Raw genomic sequence first — 24496 nt, 5'->3', positions numbered from 1 at the left:
TTGGCGTGCATCATACAATTTTTAATAGGTAAGCTGGTAGTCACTATCATCGACGTGAACCACATGGCGCCAGAATTTCTGAAGCCGTGGACTCGAGAAAGTCCACGGTATCTGATAGAGATGCAAGAGGAGCAACCCACTGGTGCTGTCGTGGGTGCTTTTACGGCAACAGACGCTGATAGTAACATAGCGGGATACGCCATCGATCCGCCAAGCCCTTACTTCAATATTGATAATATTACCGGTAAGTTGCTCGTCGTGAATCCCATGTCAGTTTCATGTAAGCCTGTACTGAAAGTCACTGTCGCAAATCAATTTGCTTACTCAAGCAGCACTTTACTATACATAAGTGACATATTAATCTCGAAATCATTTCTGTGAGTAAAGAATGTTTAAATACTTTGAATTTTTTTCACCATATTATTATTACTCTTTTCATTGAGGAATAAATAAATTAGGTAAAAATGATAATCGGGTGCATTATAACGATTTCTCTCTCTCTCTCTCTCTCTCTCTCTCTCTCTCTCTCTCATGTGAGATTTATATTTTTATATAAATTTATATTTTTTACTAGGAAAAATCAATTCCCTTCAAATGCGCCTTTGTTTACAGGGATTGTAAGAACTAGTCAGGTGATCGATTATGAAGAAACAAAGCAGTTGGAATTCACAGTGGTCGCTTATGATTCCGGAGTGCCTCAACTTTCCACGACTGCGAAAGTTACCGTTACTGTGATTAATGTAAACGATCAGGATCCAAAGTTTGAGAAGGAGCTGTATAATGCATCGGTAAAAGAGAATTCTCCACCTGGCACTCGCGTTACCGTTGTAAAAGCTACGGATGGTGATGAGGGACCTTTCGGCGATGTCAGCTACAGCCTGATTGGAGAACACGCTGCTGACTTTAACATAGGTAAGTTAACAAATACGATCGATTACATAGTTCTGGTTGTAAAATAAAACTAAATAAATTGAATATCTTTTACTTCGTTGGATTTTTAATCATCAATATAAAATAATAATAGGGTTTAATTCTTTAATATTCACACGACTTTACGCAATTTTTAGGACATGAAACCGGAGAGATTACTGTAGGCGGTGCTACAGTTCTCGATAGAGAAGTGACACCGGAAATCACCATAACGGTGATGGCCAGCGACGGCGCCCATATAAATTCCCGGCGAAGCACCACCGTGCCGGTGGTTGTCAAGTTAATTGACGAGAATGATAACAGACCAATATTCTCACAACACAGTTACAGAGCTTCTGTCGCGGAGAATTTGTCCGTTAATCCTCCGGCACCTATCTTGCAGGTATTGTCATCTAAAATCACCCCGAATAATCCATTAAATACAGTAATAACTTACATCAAAAACAGATAGGATTTTTTTCAATTATGATCAAGCTTTTCTTTAATATAAAAAATATTCGAAAAAATTCTATAAAACTTGAAGTCAATCTTTTCATAGCGAAAATGTCGAGGGAAATTCCTTCTCAATTTATGTTTAATTTCAAATATTCTTTGCAAGATTTTTAATATTACATAAAACATATATATAAAATATATAATATAATATTATATAATATAAAATTTAAAAAAATTTCTTAAAGTTTATAATAAAATTAACATATTTATGTTGTTTTTTTTAAGGTACGAGCGGCAGATCAGGACGAAGGAACAAACGGCGAGGTCTGGTACACAATCATCAATGGGAACGAAAATGAATCGTTTTCATTAAACCGCGAAACTGGCATCCTGTACCCCGCAGCCGCCCTCCTCGGCAGAGCCGGTTCTTATAGGATCGAGGTCGAAGCACGTGATGGCGCCGGAAGTGGTCCACACTCGGACAGATGTTATGTCGACATAAGAGTCACACCTGTGAATCAGCACAAACCGCAGTTCGTAATGCCGGAACTGACAAACGCGACCGTGGAAGTGCCAGAAGTACGTACAGAAGAAAGAATATTTTTTATTTGTCGAGAATAAACATAAATAATCAATACAATATATGAAATACTAATGTAATATATTAATTGGTGGTTAATTTTCAGAATGCAGGTGTGCCGAATTATCTAATATTAACTGTAAAAGCAATCGACAGAGATCCTGGCGAGAATGGCCGTGTTAGCTACCACTTGAAAGTCGGCAATAGGAACGTTCAAGAAACTGAGGAATTTTCTATAGACCAAGAGACCGGCGAACTTCGATCGAAGATCATCCTCGATCGCGAGATCAAGAGCAAATTTGAAGTAAGTAATATATGAAAGTAATAAATGATATTTTCTCTAATGAGCTCGGAATTCTATGTACATTTTCTTTCAGCTTGTTCTTGTGGCAGCCGATCATGGGAGTCCTACAGCGTACGAAACACTTCGTTTATTAACAGTTCAGTTAGTCGATACAAACGATAACGTGCCGCAATTCTACGAGGAATATAATTTCCATGTATCCGAGAATCGACCAAAGGATTATTTCATTGGCAAAGTTACAGCAGAGGATAAAGACGAAGGCAGACACGCCAAGGTTTATTATTACATAGAAGCAGGTAAATATATAAATAATATACACAAGATATCTAAAATCATACTTTTCTTTTAATTATACCTTATAATTTCTTGATAACAAAAGCTACTTTTCAATAAAATTATGATTTTTCTATAAAAATTTTATAGTAAGATTAGATATTTTACAAATGTATTATTTATTTTTTAAGGAAACGAAGGATACGCTTTTTACATGGACAAATCTGACGGCAGTATCTATGCGAACAAATCATTTGATCGCGAGACGAGAGACAAATATGTTCTCTCTATTCTTGCGTCCAACGATCCCGATCTTTACATCAATCCTGCGCAATCCGGCCGACTGTTGACTCACAATCCAGAACACGGACACGTGAACGTAACGATAACTGTGTTGGACGAAAACGATAATCCGCCCATCTTTGAGCGCAATGATTATTATGCCGGCGTGAATTCTATGGCGAACATAAATGACTTCGTGACCAAAGTAACTGCCTCTGACTTGGATGTCGGAGACAACGGTACTCTCCATTACTATGTCGCCAGCGCGAATCTTTACAAATATGACTCAGAAAAGCCGAGCGGCTCGATAGTGCCAAGTCCATTCAATGTCACGCAGGATGGTAAACTCGTTACGAGCGGATACATGGCGGAATACAATCAAGACAGATTTATCGTCGAAGTTATCGCCAAGGAGACGGCCATTCCAGAAAGATACGCGATGACGAGAGTTCATGTAAGCTTTTTGCAATTGTCATTGTGTGTGTGTGTTATTATAATAATATTAGTTTCACATTAACATTACTTGGCTTTATGTGACATGATATTATTATTAGTATATTGGTTTGTAAGATTTTTTTATGTGACACAATTGCTATATTAAATATCTTCATTTTACAAATTTAATTAATTTTTATTTTTTGTCAAGGTATGGGTGTTTGAGCCATCTCAATTAATACGAGTCATACTGTCTCGGCCTCCGGAGGAGGTGAATAGCGAACGCGATGAGATTGTTTCAGAGTTATCCAATGCTACACAAAGCAGAGTCGTAGTAGACGATATTAGATATCATGTTGATGCTTCTGGACATATCCGCAGAGAATGGTAATTACACGCATATATAATCTTCTGATCTAATTCTTTCTGAAATTTTTCTATCACAATTTGTACATATATATCATATGCATAGGCGCCGACTACGGGAGGGCAAACCACTTTTTGCCCCCCCCCCCAATAAAATTATTGGGGGAGGCAATGCCTCCTCAATAATTTTTATCTTTTGGTTTTTTAACAAACGGTGTTTTAACAATTGCAAATAATTTCTGCGATCAAAACTGTGAGAAAACATCGGCCACATGACATATGTTATACATAACGTTGATGCGGCGAATTAAAAATGGTGATGCTCGCGCTGGCACGTCGTCTACTGTCCTAGGGTGCCTTCCAACAAGAGACGGTGTAATGACACGGTGTGACACATTACATTCTTGATGTTCGCTAATGTTAAACAAGGATGAGAGATGATTATTGTATTTTACTGATTGTGAGTCGCTTATTGAGGCGTGTTTTGATTTCCATTAGAGTGCTCCTCGGATGTCATGTCATCCTTGTTTAACGTTTGTTAAATAATAAGGATGACATGACACTCAGGGAGCACCCAGATGGGAATTCGAATATGCCCCTGGAAGAAATCCCTAGTGTACCTGCACATACACGTACCAGAGAGAAACCTGAGAGAGGACATGAGTGCCTTTTTCCTGTAACCGCAAAATATCTTATACACTACAGTCTTCTGAAGAAGTGGATGTCAATTACACAACATTATCCATTTTTTTTTTGCGATGCTCTTGATGGAAATAAATCGCTAAAATCATTAAAATTTTCACTAATTTGATAGATAGTTATTTCAGCGATTTATTTCTATCAGTAGCACCGCAAAAAAGTGGATATTATTGTGTTCCCTGCTAATATTTCTCGGTGCCCCCCCAATATTTTTCGTAAGTCGGCGCCTATGATCGTATGTATATATATATATATATATATTTCGCATATCATTTGTATGAAATAATTTTTTAGGTGCGACATGTATTTGCACGTTGTCGAACCGAAAACTCAAACTATCGCACCGATACCTCATGTACTCAAAGTCATTGATGCGAAGTATGATTTTTTAAAACACTACTACGCTGGATTTGCCATTGAGAATGTTGTGGTAAGTACCGTGATATCGCGATTTAAAACTGTAGAAATTACTTTATAGAAATACTTATAATTAGATTACTTTATAATAGTAAACTAGATAAAATAAGTCTTGTAGTATAATAACCGATAATATTATTAAAATTATTGAATATATGCATAAAATTTATAATTATTTCAGCCCGCATATGCTGGGATTCAAGAAGAACCTTTCGATCCTGCACTCGCTGCTTTAATAGCTCTTTTAGTTGTTCTACTCGTAGGTTCGGTTACTGTTACAGTCGTTTGTTGCTGTCTACGCAATTGGTAAGAATACAAAGATTTCAGACATGTTCTTATCTTACTCATTCAATACATCTACATCAATGATGCTTCAGGGTGGTAACTGTGTCAAGAGATATACGTAAGAAGGATGGCCTAATTAAGAAACAGATCATTGACGAATTAAACACAACGGAGAATCCTCTATGGATTGAGCAGTAAGTCTTATTTCTCGCGCATGCATGACCTTACATGTGATATATGACGAAGTATTGTTCTCGATTGTAGAAAATTGAAGCTCTACGAGGAGCAGGAGTTAACGATGCAAGTATTCAGCGAGCCCGAGGGCGGTCTCGGTGGCGAGAGACGGGGCAGTGGTGTAAGCGTCGGCATGGGTGATACATCCCAAGATAACACTTACGCAACCATCCAACATCCATTGCCTACGAACAGGCATTCACGACGCTTCCAGGAAATCACAATGTAAGTCGAGTAATGCTAATGGGTATTATAAGACTATAAAGCCTCGTTACAGTGACAGACTTAATTTTCATTAGTGATTCTATCTTTGAGATCATGGTTTTAGCTGTAATGGAGTGTTCTGAAAATTACGATAATCAATATCAGTTGCACGATATTGGAATTAAGTAATGAATTACACGACTTGGAAGTAACGAAAAGGACGTGTGCATTATATATAAATAAATAGAATATTTGCCCTAGTGTCTTTTTGCTTTAAGAATCAATACACAAAAATAGTCATAATAATGCATAATAAATATCAGTGTAATTGATCTCCGGGCTCTTACAGAAATTTAATAACTAAAAGTAGTGATTAATTATTTTTTTTTAAGTATTAAAAAAGCACTATTATTCATTGTTGTGCTTCTAATACTCGAAGTAAGTAATTTCCAGTATTAAATTGTATTTCTGTAAGGACTGTGAAACATAATTCCTAAACACGTAATTTTTCATTTTATGCTTCAGTTATACGAATCGGCAATGGGTTTTCAAGGATCAACGTTTCAGCCTTCCCCGAACGTGATGCCGCAACTCACGGTCGACCGCGACGGCCAGCCCCAGTTCGTTTCGGGGCTAATATAAATCAGCTCTGATACACGGGCACACTCAGCCCATCCTCTCCTCCTCCCTTTCTATCTCTAAATAAGCTCCGTCGCCGTACGTTGTACCTCTTTGTCCGCGGCTCTTTTTCATTGCACGCGCCTCTTCGGAGCGTACTTCGGGCGACTCGCATGCACACACCTCTTTGACAATAACCGAGTTAAATATTGGTCGGGTTTGTCCTGCGAGTAGACGCGTGTACGAGAAGAGCGACACGATACGACATGACATGAAACACGAGACACAACATTCGCGAGATCCGCCCTTTCTCACTTGCGTGACTTTTGCCATTTTCAGTTCAGACTCTTCCGCGAGAGCTTGCGAAAGGACTCATGATGAAGAGTGACGACGAACGACACAGTCAATATTACTGGAGTAATTAATCCCTGTAGCTGGTGTGTGCATGTATATATGTGTGCGTTGCCAACCTGGGGTCCCGTCTGACTTTATTTAGAACTACTTTTTAGAAGAATCAAAAAAAGCAAAAGAAAAGAAAGAGAGAAGAATATAAGCTAGGTAAAATAGATACTATGTGTGAGATAACTCGACACGACCGAAGCTTGGCACGACAGATATATGTATATAAGTGAATGTGTAGATTCCGTCCAGCCCAGTTTTTGTATTACTTTTCTCGTTAGTTTAATATTTATGCGTTTCCGAGATACGTACGTGCGTTCGAAACGCGAACGCATCTTGTACGTTTTACAACGATCACTGCCACGTTCTGGCATCTAAGCGATGCGAATTGCTGTATTTGGTGAACAAACAATTGCGTCATTGTTGTTACACGCACAACGGAACGTTTATAATTAAGATAGTGTGTATAATTTCTAAGTTAGTACTGTTAATTTCGTGTTAGTATATTTATTTAAGATAGAATATTTTAAATGACTGATATTTTCTCTTCTTTCCAAGTAAACTGTGATTTGATTGCGCCCAAGTATGAGTGTGATGATTTAACTCGTAATGATTTTGCAGGAGTCACTGGCGGTGGGCGGACATAGTCATATCATAGTTAGATGAAGTAATGACGCTCGCAGCGAATTCCAGTGTCATTACGGCGAAATAATCTTGCCTTCAAAAACCATGTCGACTTTACACTTTAATAGCGACTTCACAAACCGTCCTCGGCTGAGAACACAGAGATCGTGACCTTCGGGAATTCCCTGCGGATGTCACTTTCCGTAAAAAAAAAAACGTATCGCAACTACTCGATAACAACAGTAACTTAACTTACGATCGAGTTATTTCTAAGAACATTTAATGTAAAACTATTATCGGTATCATGATATTACTAGATGGTTATGAATATTCCAGTTAGCAAAAGTATCTGTTTTATTAATTACAAATTTATTGTAATATTGTAACATATTTTATGTAAGTCATTAATAAAAAATATTCATACACCAGATCTTGTGTTAATCTGTAAAATATATGGAACCGTTTGAGATCAACTGCTCTTCTTTATTTTCATTTTCATTGGCATTGTCTAAAACGATTCAGCTTGTAGGATTTCTAGGATAGTTTTTTTCAGTTTGTTCTTTTACTTCCTCAAGATTGCTTTTAGAGCTAAGTTGCTGAAAATTTTTGTTCTTTGATTTTGGTGTAAAATCTAATATTCGAACCAGTGATTCTGGCTGATCAAGCCATAATTTGTATCCTTTTTTTGTAGGATATCTTTTACTATTCATGCAAGTTAAACATGTCCATTTGACACCCTTTATAGGCTTCGATACTAATCTAACTCTGGCTGTCTCCCCAGGTATGAGTGGACTTTGACAACATTTACATACAGTTCTTTTCAAATTTGGTTCCCTAAGATAACGAATCGTTAACATAACTCCCCTGTAAATAATTCTTTATGATAAATCATCTATATAAACTTACGTGCGCAATACTGCCTTCTTAGCACAAGCGAACATATGGTTACCAAAGTAAGATGCCATAACTCGATTCTTCAATGCCATTAGGTGACTAGCCTGCAATAAAATATTAAATCACAATGACAGCATATGTTTCTACATTAATAATGAAATTAAATTGGAAACTAATGAGTTATAGACTCCTTTAATTAATACAACAAACAATAAAAAAAATTCGTACAAAAAGGTTATAGGGGGGGAGTCAATCTCTGGTTATTAAAAAATTTTGAGATATATATTACATTAACAGTACCATATAATTCGTTTTGACTCCTGTTTGAGTCATCTTCAGCATTACAACCTTAATGAGGAGTCGAAATGTATGAAATTATATACTACTATTAATATTGTATAATGTATATCTCAAAATTTTTAACAATCAGAGGTTGACTCCTATAGTTTTTTTGTAGAAATTTTTTTATTGCTTGTTGTTTCTACATTATTTTATCAAGTAAAAATGATCATAATGGGTAAGTAAATATCGCTTATTGATAGATGATAAATTTCATAATTATTCATACCTGATATAAATAATTCATTCTTTGGAAAACATCTTTGTGCTGGCAAATTTGATTCTTTTCTATAAACATGTGTATATGTTACAACAATGTATATTCAGAAACATTTTAATAATATTTAACTCACTCATTATAAAATTTATTATTTATTGCTCCAACTTGGATCGATAATCAGCAGCCTGACAATTTATATTGTCATAAAAATATCATAAACAATTCAATGTGTCAGTAATCAACTCCTCAATAACAGTTTCACACTTTTAAGGTTAGGTTAGATTGAACCGGTTGGGTTAAGTTAGATTACTTCCGTGCGGGATGTTTTTTTTTTTGGCTGAACTTTTGCACTTTTTTCTCTTCGAGAGGAAAAAAGAGGAAGAAAGATGAACTGGTGCAAAAGTTCAATCAAAAAGAACAGGCCTTTATTTTAATGATACCAGCCTCGCTAGAGTAAATTCTTTGGAGATTAAACAAATACAGAGGCTAGAGCAAATAATAGCAAGTAACAATTTTATTTTTCTCACAATATTTATTATTAAACTTTTCAATTAAAAAATTCTTTGTAAAAAATACATATAAAAATCCGTAAGGACTAGTTTCATTTTCAATTCTAACATTTCGTTTGTTACATCGTATAACTATATATAAAAAAATTATAGTATAATCTAGCCAAGTAACATTAAAATGCGAACATTATCCTGCACACTTTATATACATACAACAATGTATAAACATGTGTATTTATACAACCAATATTATTTTAGACCGTTTATGAGAACACAATCAATATTAAAATGCCTATAATGGTCGAAGCCGGATCTTCAATGCTTAAATAATTCATAATTCTCTTATAGACATTTTAATATTGATTGTGTTCTCACATAAACGGTCTAAAATAATATTGTTTATATTATGTCGCCTGAAAAAGACGTTGTTTCCTTAAATGTACCAATTATTGCGAAGAACATTACTAAGGCCTCGGTAATCTAATGGCTTAGGACGCTCGTACGGAATACAAGAGATCCGGATTCGACTCGCGACCGAGGTAATATTTTTCAAAATAAATTTAATTGCAGTTTTTCAACATATTAACATCTTTATAATATGATACCTGATTGAGCATGAAAATTATTAAAATTACTTGTCAATTTATAATTCGCGAGTTTAGTACAGTAGTTTAATTGCACATTTATATAGTCTAGAAAAGAATTCGGCGCGCAGTTCGAAAGACTACAAATATGCAAGTACATATATAGTATATTTAATAATTCAAAATTGAATTATTTAAACATTAAAAATCCAGCTTCGATCGTTATAGGCATTTTAATATTGAATGTGTATTTATATTTTAAGAATCGAATTAAACATAAATTCATTTAAATTTAATTTATTTTCCAATCAATATTTTAATCATTTTTATTAAACCATTTTTTTAATTACGCTGTCGTAATGTACTAAACAGATATATTTTTTCTTTTTTATATTGCTGAAAACTAGAAAAGCTGAAAATATGTATGGAATCGAAATTATCTCCTCAATACTTTTGTAATTTGTTTTGAATAATTTGATTTTTGCACTGATGTGTTATATATAAACGCTCCTTTTCCATTCAGAATCTCTGACTGTAAAACTGATTCTAGACTTTTGAATACAGGCGTTGTGATACCCTTGATGGTATTCCTCTGGCTTGTATTGGATGAGTCCGATTCTCTGGATTTAGCCTTACATTTCCATGTCAAGTTCGGCGTAAATTCAACTTCCATATCAAGCATTTCTTCAGTATCAAAAGCATTGTTATTCATGGAATTCTGATTATCGTTTCTAAAAAGAAAGGAAAACATCATGAACAACTATGATTGATTAATGTTCATTTCTACCAATGTAGATCAACTTTAATCTTGATTTTATTTACTTTTTATCTTTTTTTAATTCTAAGAATTAGGAAAAGATAGAGTAAATTAAACCGAGATTACAGTTAATCTACATTGGTAGAAATAAGTTATATTACTTCCATACGGAATTGTTCACAGCGTAGCAAATAACGAGTTTACCTTTTTTAATGCTTTCTAAAACTTTTCAATTAAAAAACTCTTTGTTAGAAAAAAAATCTATAAAAATCCGTAAGAATCCGTTTTTAATTTTAACATTTCGTTCGTTACATTATAATTATTAAAAAATTATAGTAAGTAACTTAGAATACATATTATACTTTATATACTTTCTGGCTGCTTTAGATTTAGACGCTTTTAATGCTTTTATTTTTTTACATAATAAACGATAAACACAAAATGATGATTATAAACACTTAAAACTTGAGTGATTAAATTGAACTTAGCTTCTGTAATATGATATTCTGTATATAAAATTGCAAATGTAGAAAAAATCTCAGGGATCTAAAACTTATTCAATTCAAAGGAGTAAATAAAAATATAGTACCGTGAATGATTCTCTTGTCCACCGTTACTCTCATCATAATGATAGCCATATTCCGCTAGAACAATGTCCAAATTGTCGCACTGCTCTTTTAAATCTTTGTACATCACTTGTGATTCTTTCAGTAACTGATCTGTCTTATCCAAGGATGGTTCCAATTTTGACTGAAGTTTTTCTATCGCAACCTATGATTAATTGCACAATACATATAATCAAATGCTCACTTCACAATTTCTTCATAGTAAATACACTACTCATAATATATGATATTTTATTTTGTACATTAAAGATATAATTTGGACTGCATTTTAAAATTCATTGCTAATAATGTAAATCTGTAACAGGTGTAACATGAACTATGACGGCAGTGAATTTTGGAACACATTCATAGCATGATTACTTAAATAATGATGTTTGAGTGAGCTATGGTAGGAATATGTTGGAGCGTGTAGTCACAGTGACGCAAACAAATCTAAATCATATTTAAAAATAGTACAACAAATTTTTTTAGTGACGGTTTACCATCAGGATCATAAGTTATTTTAAAATAAGTAGTACTTTTTTAAATCGGTGCTCTAATAAAAATGTATGGAAATGTATTATAAGATAAATGACAAAAATCACAATTTTTTAATAAGTACTTTATATATTAAGATTAATTATGTATATGTAAAGTTACATTGCAATGCTGAAATTAGTTGTCCAGTAAATAAATAAAACATTTATTCCAAATTTTTGTAAGTAATCAATGATACTTTGTAGTTATTTTGAACTTGTCTTAGGGCCGATTGTTCCAACTTTTTGGTAAAGTTTACCTGTTAGTAGCAAGATTATCAAATCACGTACGTGGATTGTCAGATTTACCTAACAGGTAAACTTTACCAAAAGATGGAACAATAGGTCCTTAGTGTCGAGACACTACCGTGTCTCCAGATACTTATAGTATCTAGTGTTTTTAAAGCAATGAATTTATATTTTTGAAGCAGTGAATTTATGTTTTTTTAAAGCAATGAATTTGTGTAATTAAAACAGAACGTATACATAGCGCTGTATCGAGATAGAGATGACAGATATCTTAACCTCTAAAATATCAAATTTCAACGCTTAATATCTCGGTTCACGAGACCTGCCGCATTTTTTTGCCAGATTCTTTCATTTTGAATGAAAACGCGTCCAATGAGTGTATTTTTATTATGATTTTAGGTGAGGTATGGTATTCTAAATAATTATCAAATCCTATTCTTGAATGTTGAAAGAGTATACAAATTTTTTCAAATCTTTTAGATCCTTTGAAAAACAACCAGGCACCAGTGATTCGGTTGGAGTAAGAAAGCAGTAAAAAAAATGTTGAATCACATACGGAGGGTTGAGGAACGCAATCTCCGAGATAATATTAACTGAACAATATTTACGCTAATATTCCGTATAGACTCCCACAACCCCTCCAGGTAGACATTAGTTTCAGCCGTACGCTCCGCGTAGCCGCCAATGAGGAGTTGTGGAGTTTTCCAGGTTTCAGAAAGTTTCTCAATGCCCTCGTCGATATTGCGTGTTTTGCCCCGCAATCTGCCGAAATAATTCGAGCACGACGCAAACGTACTCTTCTCCATCCTTCACTACGCGCCACTGATTGAAGAATGACTGACTTTCAGTTTCTTGTTGTTAACAGCTCAACGAATTGAATTTTTTCCAGTTTCTCTATTTTCAATTTCTCTTCTTTTTTTCTCCAACCAGAGATTCAGCACTGGCCAGTTTCACCAACAAGGTTGCGTTCGGAATCATCACTCGGGTGCCCCCTGTATCATTTTATCCTTATTTAATGCCTGGTTTATGCTTCGGTCTTATCTCTAAAATCCTAAAATTCATCCAATAGGGCTGCCAGTTTTAACTGGTTCTAACTGAAATCTGTATTCCATTGGCTAAATTTTAGGATTTTAGGATTAAGACCGAAGCATAAACTAGGCATAACATTGGGTTAATAACAAGGATGAAACGACACGCGGGGACACTCGGGTCATGTTTCCGAACGCAGCCCAACGCCGATTAAAGGTGCGTTCAGGGAGACGCTATTAGCGCTATGTGTCATTCTATCCTTGTTTTACTAATAAACAACGAAGATAGAATGACAGAGTAGCGCTATTAGCGTCTCCCCGAACGCACCATAAGCTTAATCGATGGGTGCATTCAGTACTACAACCGCTCCCTGAGCACTCAGTGAGCTCTTGCATCTGATTGGCATGTTCCGTTAGAACTAAAAATATAGACCAAACAGATTCAAGAGCTCACTGAACGCTCAGTGAGCGGTCGTGATACTGAATGCACCCGATGATTAACTGTCAACCGCAATTGGTCAATTCTATTAAACAGCAAACGCGATTGATCAGTCAACGGCCAATTAAGCCAATTGGCGTTGGTGAAATTGGCCCTCAAGAGCAGTGTTGCTAGATGTGTCACTTTTTTGGCGCTTGCGCATTGAAGGAGGTTTCAGTAACGTATTAAAGGCTGCGGTCCACTTGCTTCTTTCAAATGCTCTGAACGCTACGCTCCGATTGGTCCATTACTGTTCCGAATGCTACAATTGCTACGTGAACGCTCCAGCCAATCCACCTCCCGAGGTGAGATAGTTGGAGCGAAGTGGGAGCGAAAACGATGAGCAAAAGTTTATTAAATAATTTATTTAATTATACTGATAATTTGCTGTCAAATTATGTCGCGATAAGTTCTAATAGCAGAATAATCCTCACTAATGATGATAATCTGCTCTCTTTTTTGAGTAAGTTAAATAATTTAGTTAATAATTTTTCAACGGGAAAAATAATTATATTATCAAGCAAATAAGTGACAAATAACATGCTTTTAATCAAATTCTGCTTCCAAAATTCACTGCCAGTACTGAAAATCTACAATTTTCATTACGTGCATTATAGGTAAATTTTCAGCATTGACGTGAATATCGGAACGCAGTTAAATTTTAAACATTACGTTTCGTTCATGACCCTGCATAACATTTGTAGTGATATAATAAAGAAAATTGATTCTAAAATATACTCTTAGTACAAAATGTAATGATTGAAAATTTTACAAATTTTATTCATTTATTTATTAAGTACGAATCTTATCTTTAATTTTATTACGATTGTAATATACTGTGAATAATCGATTTGTTCTTTTTCCATACTTATAGGATTGAACTTCTTACACGGTTTACCTTTCTTGTTTTTCTTTTCATTGAAGAGAAAAGGATGAACATGATCATTACATTTTGGATTAATTGTAAGATATTTAAAAAATAATTTCTTAAGCTTATTGTCTAAGATCGTTTTATTATTATAGGACATACAAAATCAGTAGATACTCTAATAATTTTTCTGTTAACTACAATACTAAGATTAGCGCTGATTATTTTTTCCAGATAAATATTTATTTTACAATTGTTATGTTTACATCACGTATAAACGTTTTCGCATTACTTTATATCGAATTACACAAATTACTTCATCAATATTTTATTGCTCGTTACTTCACTACTTTAATATGCATCTTCAATTTTCTTAAAAGTTTCGTCTATCTGCAACTTACCCCTAAAAGCTTCTTCTATCTCTGTTTTCGTCTTTCCTAGTGTCTCCGGTAATACAATTATTAGAAAAATAGTGGCTATAATAGACATTATGCAGTAAAAGTAAATGGTACCATTTCTGTTATACGTTATCATTATTGGATACAATTGTGTAACGATATAGTCGTATAAAAGAGCGACGATGATAGTAAGAGGCCCGAGAAAGTTTACGTATTTGGTAGGATATAGTTCCGGAATCATCGACCAAGGCATCGAAAAGAATCCGTATGCTCCTAATGCCTGCGATTTATAGATTAATCATGAATTCTATGGCTAACTATAGCTAATATATTATTAGATCTTTTTTGCGAAATTCAAAAAGTAATATCTAAAGTTCAATCTACGTTGGATCTAATAAGTGTTGGATTTAAATCTCTCGAAATCATTTTCATAATTACCTCTATGAAAAGAAATTATAACTAGTGGATGAAATACTACAAATATATTCTATTAAAAATGTTATTTTCTTACCACATAAAATAGGATGCAAATGAGGGGTATAGCCGCAACGCCAGTGTCTTCAAAAAATTGCAGGTACACTGCTAAGACACCCAAAGAGATTGACATACCAGTACCGGATACAATTGAAATCGATCGACGACCAATTCTAGTAAATGTGAAACCATATTATAATAAAATTTTCAGAATCAAATTTGTCTAAACGATCCCAGCAAACACAAATATTATATAACTGTTGTATAACATGTCACTAACATGTATAATATTACATATAATAGTATTACATACAGATTAATTGTAATTTCCCACTTAGATATAACTTAGATATAACATTTGTAATATAATATATGTTTGTAGTAATTATAGAACAAAGATTTGTTGGTATCGTAGGACACCAAGAATATTTGATTAACATTGACGTCCTGTAATACTAACAAATCGTACTCTTCTATCTCGATGTAATTACAATATAACAACAGTGTAATATATGTTATATTACAAATATTACATCTATGGGTGGAAAATTACAACTAACATGTATGTTACATGTAATATACATGTTAATTACCTACTCGTTATATAACAGTTATATTAATATTTGTGTTTGCTTGAAATAGAGCTAATATTGCCTTTTGGCATTTTATATGTGAATGCCTTTGATGGAAATATTTTTACGAGAAAGTACAGAAAAACTACATAGATTGAGACAAGAGAAATTCTTAATTTTTCATAGATATTTCTCGTAGGACATAGAATAAAGTTTGTTTGTCTTAGAAATTCTTAGTTTTTCATAGATATTCGTAATAGGACGTAGAGTGGCATTATTTGAGAATGAAAAATCATTTCTTGATTTTTCAAACAAACGACGCTACTCTATGTCCATATGAACATCTATGTAAAATTAACAGTAAGAATTTTCAAGATCTTATCTCATTCGAGGTAGTTTTTCGTAAAAATTTTTCCGCCAGAGTGGTTTTATATTTAGATCACTAAAGTATAATATATAATATTTTATATCGTACGATATATATATATATACAGCGTGTCCCATTTTAAATAATGCATTAAGATTTCTCGAAATCTATGGTAGATACAGAAAATGTTTTAAACAAAAGTTGTATGGTTCGGAGGGAAACATAAGAAGCTACCATTAATTTGACCTTGGGTAGCGTTGACTGTAACTTTCGAGCTTTATAACTGGAAAAATACTTAATGAAAAAATATTTTATTGTAGTATTTTGAAAATAAGCTCTCGAGGTAAGCTACAAGAAAATGTAATGAAATATAGGGGGTTCTATTTAAAAAAATCGATGTTACCTTGATCTGATCTTGGCGACACCACCCAAAGATCAAATCAATGATATTTTCTTATGTCCCCCTCCGAATCATACAACAATTTAAAATGGAACATTCTGTATACTCGTATATATGCGTATAATAAATAAAAATACCTCATGCTGCAGCAAGCGCTGATTATGTTAAATACTACTTGGATAATTCCTACTATGACAGTGATCAAGAAGGGATCAATTGTAATATTGATTCTGCTGATTATATCGACGCAATAATATATAATTACATACGTCCCACTAAATCTTTGAAAAAAGAAATAGAAATTTAAAATCACAGTCGGTTTCCACACTTCGGGTAAAAGAATTATTCTCCTAATGCTCTTTAGCTTGCTAGATACATTCATGAGAAACGATTTTTGCCCGATCTCCGTAGTCAAGGAGGAGGCTATCTGACAATTTTCGGACGTTTTCAAATCGTTTGTCAGCGTATTGTAATTCATCATTCTGGTAAATTCTTCCTGGAATTCTATCGTCTCTTGAAGCAAGCCACGGATGCGAAGTAAAGCGATCTTAGCTGCCTCCTTTCGACCTTTTAAGAGCAACCACATAGGACTCTCACGAAGAAAAAATATATTGCACAGAACAAGAGTTATCGAAGGTATCGTAAAAAATGCTGCTATTAATCTCCAATTGTTCTAAAATAATTTAAATGTTTTAAAGAAATTGTCAATGTAAATTCTCTTCTCTTTCTCCTTTTCTTTCTCATTAAATTTTATTTATATAATTTTGTATAATTAAAATTTTATTTTGTCGTACGAAAAAAATTTGATGTAATTATAACAAATTTAGTATTTTGTCAAAGATCATTTTCTTATCAATAAAAGATTATTTAAGATTATAATGCTCTTACCTGTGCAATAAATCCTAGAAAGTAAACGAGTAAAACTCCGGCGGAAACCCCTATATTTGGAGTAATTGTAGCAAATTCCCTCCATGCGGGTATAGAAATTTCTGATAAATAAATTTCAATGGAAGGTGAAGCAAGACCTATGGAAATTCCTGAAAATTTTTTAAACATTTTTAATTAATACAGATTATTCTCATCGTTAAGTAAACGGCTAATTTAATTTAAAAAAGAATCTGTTTTCTCTCTTTTTAACATTAATAGGAAATTATAGAGTTGATAAAACGTGCTTGTATGTTATACACGTGTGCTGCAATGTGCATGTCTTTATTGATATAACTCATTTATAGTTAAAGATGATAATATAAAAAGAAATTTTTTCCACATGCATTTTAAAAATATTATTCTATATACAGGGTGTCCCATTTTAAATAATGCAAGATTTCTCGAAAACTATGGTAGATACAGAAAAATGTTTCAAGCAAAAGTTACATGGTTCGGAGGAGGATATAAGAAGGTACCATTGATTTGACTTTGGGTGGCTAACCTCCTCTTCCGAACCATAGAACTTTTGTTTGAAACATTTTTCCATATTTACCATAGTTTTCGAAAAATCTTAATGCATTGTTTAAAGTGGGATACCCTATATATATGTATTTAATATATACATACATATATATATGTATATATAGTAGAACTCCATTTATCTGTACTTCATTTATGTCCGTTTCCACTAATATTAATTTCAATCTTGGTTTAACTTACTATTTATCTTTTTCTAGTCCTAAAAATTAGAATAAAATAAAGATTAAATTAAACAGCTAAAAAATTAAAGTAAATCTTACATTAGTGAAACCGGATATGAGACGAGCAAATTTATGTTCAATTTCGAATATTAGAACTCATTATAGCTGATTGTGAGCTCTTATTATTCGAACTACATTACCGTAGTCGAATAATAATAGCTCAACATGCTCGGTTTCAGTTTTCTAAATGTCATCTCCTATTATCGGAAATAAAAGCCGCAGCACAGACTTAATTTTGCATAATGCGCACTATATAGCACATAAGGCATAAAGAATCAATCAGAGTTCTTCATTTCGTATACTTTTATTGATTTTCTTACGCCTTATGCTTTATGAGTTATGCAGCGTTATGTAACAGTTTGTGTACGGCTTTAATAAATATTGAGGAAAATTAGTGAACTTCTGTTATCCGAACCATTTATCGGACTTATTTTGTCCTTCAACAATTTCGGATAAACGGTTCTACTGTAATTAATTTTCTAAGTAATTACTAAGTTTATTAATTATTAATTACACACGACTTGTATGCATCAAATTTCTTACACATTAGTGATTAGTGTTAATTATTCTATTAGTGATTCATCTAGATACTTAACTCTCCGTTGGCAAGGTGGACTTTCAGGATATATCTAGTAAGATGGAGTCGATTCGACTCCGTGCTCATTTTTCATCTAATTAATGTATAAAATAAGTGAAAGAAGTATATAATAATATGAAACTTTATCCCCTGTTTATTTAGAAATAAAAATATAGTTTTATGCATTTATACTTTATAAATTTATACTTTAAATTAAACAAAAATGCTTTGACTAATACTATATAAATAAATTGCTTCAGTCTCAAAATATTTCATATATAATTAAAATAACTAGAAAGACATTGCACAAAATAGTTATAAAAATCTTTAGCTTATTGCCTTAGTCTCAAAATAGTAAACAAGTAAATATTATTATAAAATGTAAAATGTTATCTGAATAAACAAGAATTATGTGGAGGGATATGTCACTTACCTAAACGATTTTAACCGTGTAGTGAACGAGTTGAAAATAGCCGAGACCACATAACCATAAGATAAACAGTGCATGTGCAATATAAAATAAACGAACCGTGGGATCATTTTTATCCCAACTTTAGCAACGGAGGGTTAAAATTGCATCTTGATTTTTACTTTTTCAGAACTATTCAACAACATACATACAATTTTTACATATCGCGCGATTGGTAAGAAATAAATAAGAATATACTCATAGATTAATGTCCGTTTATACTAATGTAGATTAACTTTAATCTTTATTTAATTTGATGTTTATCGTTTTCTAATCCTAAGAAAAAATAAAAAGTAAATTAAATTGAGAGTAAAGTTAATTTGGTAGAAATGGATATAAATTACAATTCGACGAATTTCTTACCCGTTAGCATTCTACCGATAAAGAGTTGTATTACATTATAACTACTGGCAATCAAAATCCATCCCAAAGAAAAGGTTACACCGCATACTATCATGGTACATTGTCTTCCATAATGCATCGTAATAAGGCATATGAGACTACCAATGAGTGGAGTGATAGATACCGTAGAAGCTAGACAAAAGTTTTCCAATATTATGTGCAAATAAGAGCATTTTATAAACCTTAATTCTTAATATTTTGTAAAAGTACAATATTTATCAATTTTTTAAATTATGTAATTTACCTTCTTATTTTCTCAATTTATTATGATAAATACAAATGTGTGCAATATGTAGTAATAAAAATATGTAAAGATTATTGATTATGTTATCAGCAATTGTATTGAAAATCATAATATTAAGTGTTGCAAAGATTAAATAGTAAGAATTATTAACGTGTTAATAATAAAATATTTTATAGTAAGAAGAAATACTAAACATTTTTATTAAAAAAATTATTACCGAAAAAAAGTGTTTCCATTTCGTTTAAAGTTAAGGAGGATGTGTTACTCTTTAATATTGGAAGTACTACGGCGGAATATCCTTGAGTGGCTCCTTCGTTAATTAAAGCCATATTGCTAAGAAATATGTAAAGGAACTGCGACAGATTATACGCACATAGAAATTAGAAATTAAATAATAATATATAGTAGTATTTATTTTTATCGTATTAGAATTAATAATATTCTATTTTTTATTTGAAAAATCTAAACTTACAATTTTCTAAAATTTCTTTTGTAAATCCAATTCATAAAGATTTTGTCATAAACCACATTAATTAGTAATTACAGATCATTCATTTTCTTATTAAATATATTTACATATGTATTTAACTTAATTACATACCAAAAACAGGACTTCTCGTCGCACATTTAATTGTAGATGCATATTTGTATTTATTGTATTATCACTGTTTTGAGAAAATATGAGGATGTTTAACTTGAATGTTTAAATTTTGTGACAAACAAATGTTACTCGCTTTATTTGTTATGGAAGAACTGTAGCAACTTCGAAGCGCAATTTTAATGAACATTCGTTCTCACGTCATAATCATTGCAGCTTATGTAATTCCTAGAAAAACAGTAAGAATGATAGCAGTAAGAATATAGCTTATATAATTTTTAGAAAAACAGTAAGATTTCCTGCATTCAGGAAAAAGGATCTGCTGAGATATGATATATTTGTTTCAACACAGATCAGAGTTAGATCTGTAAATTGTCTCTATCTAGCCGGATTTAAACAGATATAAATCATAATAATCTCATTTTTAGACCGTATATGTGAGAAACACAATCGATAAATTAGATTTATTTAGAGCCCTATATAAATCAGATTTAATCCCTGTAAAGTTTTTTATATAATAGAGAAGATGGTGGTATTACGGCCTCCCATTTACATTTTATACAACTTGGTTAATAATCAAAATTTAAATTTAAAACTTGATGATTACATATTCGTCAAAGTGTCGTTTAATCGATTCTAAACTCAAAGTTACGAAACATTTATTACATAGGACATTATTTACAAAAATGTGGCGATGTTACATTAATGACTCGAAGAGAAACAGGGATGGTAATTTGGCTTCCTACAAAAATAGATTTAAAAAATTGGTTTTATTTAAAAAAAAAAAAAAAATACAGTGTTTGGTTACAAAGTTAACAAAAAAGTAAAATATTTTAGAATGTATGCAAATGTATATACGTATACACATAACTTCTGTATTTAGCTGCTGCCCAGTACTAAAAATCTCAGTACTAAAAATAATAATAATATAAACTATAGAGTAACAGTAGAGCTAACAATCGATTATCAAATAATTATTTTGATTTGAAAACCTCAAAAAAGAGGCCGTGAATAATCAACACGCATCCCAAGTAGAACACAGAAGTCATGAGGACATCATCATGACCTCATTCGTCACTTATAAGTCAATTTTTTGGTATCAAATGACATCATGATGACGTCCTGTGATACCATTATGACTTAATTATGACTCCGTGTTCTACCTGGGATAGAGGCCCATATTAGCAAAATGCCATGCTATTGTTTAAATTTGCATAACTCAAAATACATACAGTCAAATAAAATAGCAAACAACAAACTCAAATATACATATGAGGACTCGGGAAAAAATATTTCATATATAATTATATAAAAAATTGACATTTTATATACAATTATATAAAAAATTGACATTTTATATACAATTATATATAAAATATATCCATTTATATAACATTTTTTCCCGGGGAGCAGACTTTCAAAATGCGTTTTGTCCAAAATTTGTAATTTTCGAGAAAACGAGAAAGAAAGAAAGAAAATATTACGTACATAAGAAAATTATGCACTTTACAGAAACTAACAATATGCCAATTAGTAGGATAAGAAATATTAAACAAAATTGTTAAACAGTTGCTGAAAATGTCAAACAAATGCATTTTGTCTCTAATTAAAAAACATAATTCGCTTCGAAATGTCCATATTTTTTCAGCATATAAATTAACATATATAATAATCGTATGGCTCAATAAATTTAAACACTCAATAAAGAAAAAGGACTACGAGCAAAAAATCAATTGTTATAATTTAAAGTTTAGAATAGAAAATAAACAATTATATCATTACGTTGAAAATATTATAAACTTTAATATAAAAACAAACGTTTCGATCGCGATCGGATCATTCTCAATGTTTAAAAAAATTAGTTAGTATGCTAAAATCTCTCTCTCTCTCTCTCTCTCTCTCTCTCTCTCTTTCTCTCTCTCTCCCGCAATATGCGAGTTAGTGAGCATATAATTTTTATATGCCAGGTAGACATTAAAGATAGACAGCAGTTCTGACTTGTTCTAACGTGTCCGTCGACGATTATAGTTCACCGTTATCGGTCGGTAATTATTGATGATTATCAATATGGACAATGAATATACCGAGGTATCGGTGCTTGAGATATTTCCATTCTAGAAAATCAAATGAAAATCTATGAAATTTTATTCGTATTTTTCATATACATTCTGATAAGTTTTCAATAAAATCCATTTTGGAAAATCAGATAGAAATCTGTGAAATTTCATCCGTATATTTCATATACGTTCAGAGAAGTTTTCCAATTCGCTAAAAAACAATAGAACCTTATAGACTTAGTTTTGTACACCGATAGAAATTCATGAAATAAATTTCAGATTAATAATGATTTTATTTTTATCGTTAATACACGATTGATTGTTATTCGTTAAGTAAACGATAGAAATCGATGAATGCCAATTCGTTATTTTACTATTCTTTTAGATACAATAGATTAAATATGATAGAAAGAGATAGAATTTCTATCATTAGTTTCCAACCGAATACAAATCTTATAGGAACCGATAAAATACGATAGGATTTATATCTGATGCTTGAAAGATCAACGATACAGCTTATAGAAAACGATACAAATTGATAGAAATTATATCATTTTCAATCGTTGTCTGTCAACTTTTTTTACCAGGGATAGTAGTTTATTTGTGTTTATAAGTCCGAAAAATCAATTCGTCGCGCAGTTCAAATAACTACATAGTACATAAATTCACATAGAAATTATTTAATTATTAAAGCATCTAAGATTCAGCTTCGGCCGTTATAGACATTAAACTCTTACTAAAAAAAATTATTAGATATTATCTAGGTAGTTGAAAATGGCCAAAAACCTCATTTTTTGCACTTCTTAAGGTTAAAATATCTTAAAAACATGATACGACATTTTCGACGCCACATTTGTAATCAGTGCATTAAAATCAACCAAAAACAGTTTACTTTAGGGCCAAAAAAGGTCGAATTTTTGTCGACCAATGTAATTGTTCTCTAATTAAAAGTAAAAAGTTAATAAAATTTTTATTTAAAAAAAAACTGAACACTTATTGTTACAATCTTAATGACTGCGTTCAGCAAAAAAAGATTGATCAGTGAGCGCTCAGTGATTCTTTTCTTTGATTGGTTCTTACATTTAAATCTACCAAAGTAATTAAAGGCAAGGCAGATCAATCATATTATAAAGAATCACTGATTGTGAGTTTTCTCTGTTGAACGCAGCCGATATTGTATTCACAAGAAAATAAAATTTATATGATTAGAACAATACTTATATTTCTTTCTAATTTTGATTCTTTGATAAACAATAAGAAATTAATACTTTTTGACAGAATAAAAAATAAATCAAATTACTGCATACTTACAATAATATTTTAATGTTGTGTACACAAAAAAATACTAAAAGTGAATATCAAAACGTTTAAATATCAGATAATTTTTAATAAAAAATAAAAAGTAAAGTATACATATTGCATACAGTGAAATGCTATTTTTTTGTAACACAATTGCATATGTTGAAAACATTAAAAAGTTGTATACATATGGTAGCTGTGCAATATTACGCTATTTAATGTAAAACTCGATTATGCTATTGTAACATACGGGTAACTTCGATAAGTTCTTTTAGCCTTAGAATTATCAATGAGTTTAACACAAAAATGATGGCATATCGTTATGTGTTATTCCACTATTCCATTTTTGTTACAAGCAATACAAATGCGTCTTAACACTTTAAGCTGCCCCTCCAGACTGAAACAACGCAGAGCCATGTTGGAATTGGAGTATTACCAAGGTCAAATATATTAATTGCAGAAAAATGGCGGACCAATCAAAACTGGCTGTCTGATGTCGCAATTCTGATTAGAGGGTCTCTAGTTATGTCCTCTCTCATAGGACGGAATCCATAGACGGTGCTTAAGATTCGAGATGGTCTTAAGGAGCTTACAGACCAGAGCGGCGCAGCGGTGAGCGACGAGCGGTAGCCCAATGAGAGCCACGCTTTTGCGTGACATCATTAGTGAAGCATGGCTTTTATTGGGCTACCGCTCGCCGCTCACCGCTACGCCGCTCTGGTCTGTAGGCTCCTTAAGCTCCTTAAGGGTGCCATTACATGAGCGCGGAAACGCGTAACCAATCAGAAGCAATCCGCTG

At 32.4% G+C, this 24496-nt stretch overlaps 4 protein-coding genes across 4 annotated transcripts in view; 1 reads left to right on the top strand and 3 right to left on the bottom strand.

Moving 5' to 3' along the window:
- Positions 1–6606, top strand: part of Cad87A (cadherin 87A) — a 266762-nt gene extending 260156 nt beyond the window's left edge. The window contains 14 exon segments of the mRNA XM_018457631.1: positions 29–244; positions 613–912; positions 1068–1312; positions 1651–1944; positions 2052–2249; positions 2323–2545; positions 2714–3258; positions 3451–3626; positions 4599–4734; positions 4903–5027; positions 5099–5200; positions 5271–5437; positions 5440–5465; positions 5970–6606. Coding sequence (XP_018313133.1) covers positions 29–244; positions 613–912; positions 1068–1312; positions 1651–1944; positions 2052–2249; positions 2323–2545; positions 2714–3258; positions 3451–3626; positions 4599–4734; positions 4903–5027; positions 5099–5200; positions 5271–5437; positions 5440–5465; positions 5970–6086 — 2870 coding nt within the window. The 3' untranslated portion in view covers positions 6087–6606.
- A 943-nt stretch (positions 6607–7549) lies between these two features.
- Rpp21 (ribonuclease P protein subunit Rpp21) lies at positions 7550–8851 on the bottom strand. The gene is made up of 4 exons (XM_018457646.1): positions 8672–8851; positions 8548–8606; positions 7992–8083; positions 7550–7919 (listed from the first exon to the last, which is right to left on the bottom strand). Exons 1-4 carry the CDS (start codon positions 8673–8675, stop codon positions 7604–7606), a joined length of 471 nt encoding a protein of 156 aa, XP_018313148.1. The 5' UTR covers positions 8676–8851; the 3' UTR covers positions 7550–7603.
- A 1216-nt stretch (positions 8852–10067) lies between these two features.
- LOC108728840 (uncharacterized) lies at positions 10068–12711 on the bottom strand. Its single transcript, XM_018457640.1, has 3 exons — positions 12387–12711; positions 10978–11159; positions 10068–10362 (listed from the first exon to the last, which is right to left on the bottom strand). The coding sequence occupies exons 1-3, from the start codon at positions 12582–12584 to the stop codon at positions 10068–10070; spliced, it is 675 nt and encodes a 224-aa protein (XP_018313142.1). The 5' UTR covers positions 12585–12711.
- A 1661-nt stretch (positions 12712–14372) lies between these two features.
- On the bottom strand, positions 14373–20550 carry LOC108728549 (facilitated trehalose transporter Tret1). The gene is made up of 7 exons (XM_018457150.1): positions 20345–20550; positions 19961–20096; positions 19461–19631; positions 17252–17400; positions 16501–17036; positions 15062–15197; positions 14373–14830 (listed from the first exon to the last, which is right to left on the bottom strand). Exons 1-7 carry the CDS (start codon positions 20384–20386, stop codon positions 14504–14506), a joined length of 1497 nt encoding a protein of 498 aa, XP_018312652.1. The 5' UTR covers positions 20387–20550; the 3' UTR covers positions 14373–14503.
- Between the last annotated feature and the right edge of the window lie 3946 nt (positions 20551–24496).

Source organism: Mycetomoellerius zeteki, unplaced genomic scaffold (genome assembly GCF_001594055.1).
Source record: "Mycetomoellerius zeteki isolate Tzet28-1 unplaced genomic scaffold, Tzet1.0 scaffold114, whole genome shotgun sequence".
NCBI lineage: Eukaryota > Metazoa > Arthropoda > Insecta > Hymenoptera > Formicidae > Mycetomoellerius > Mycetomoellerius zeteki.
This window is presented reverse-complemented; position numbering and strand designations above follow the sequence as displayed.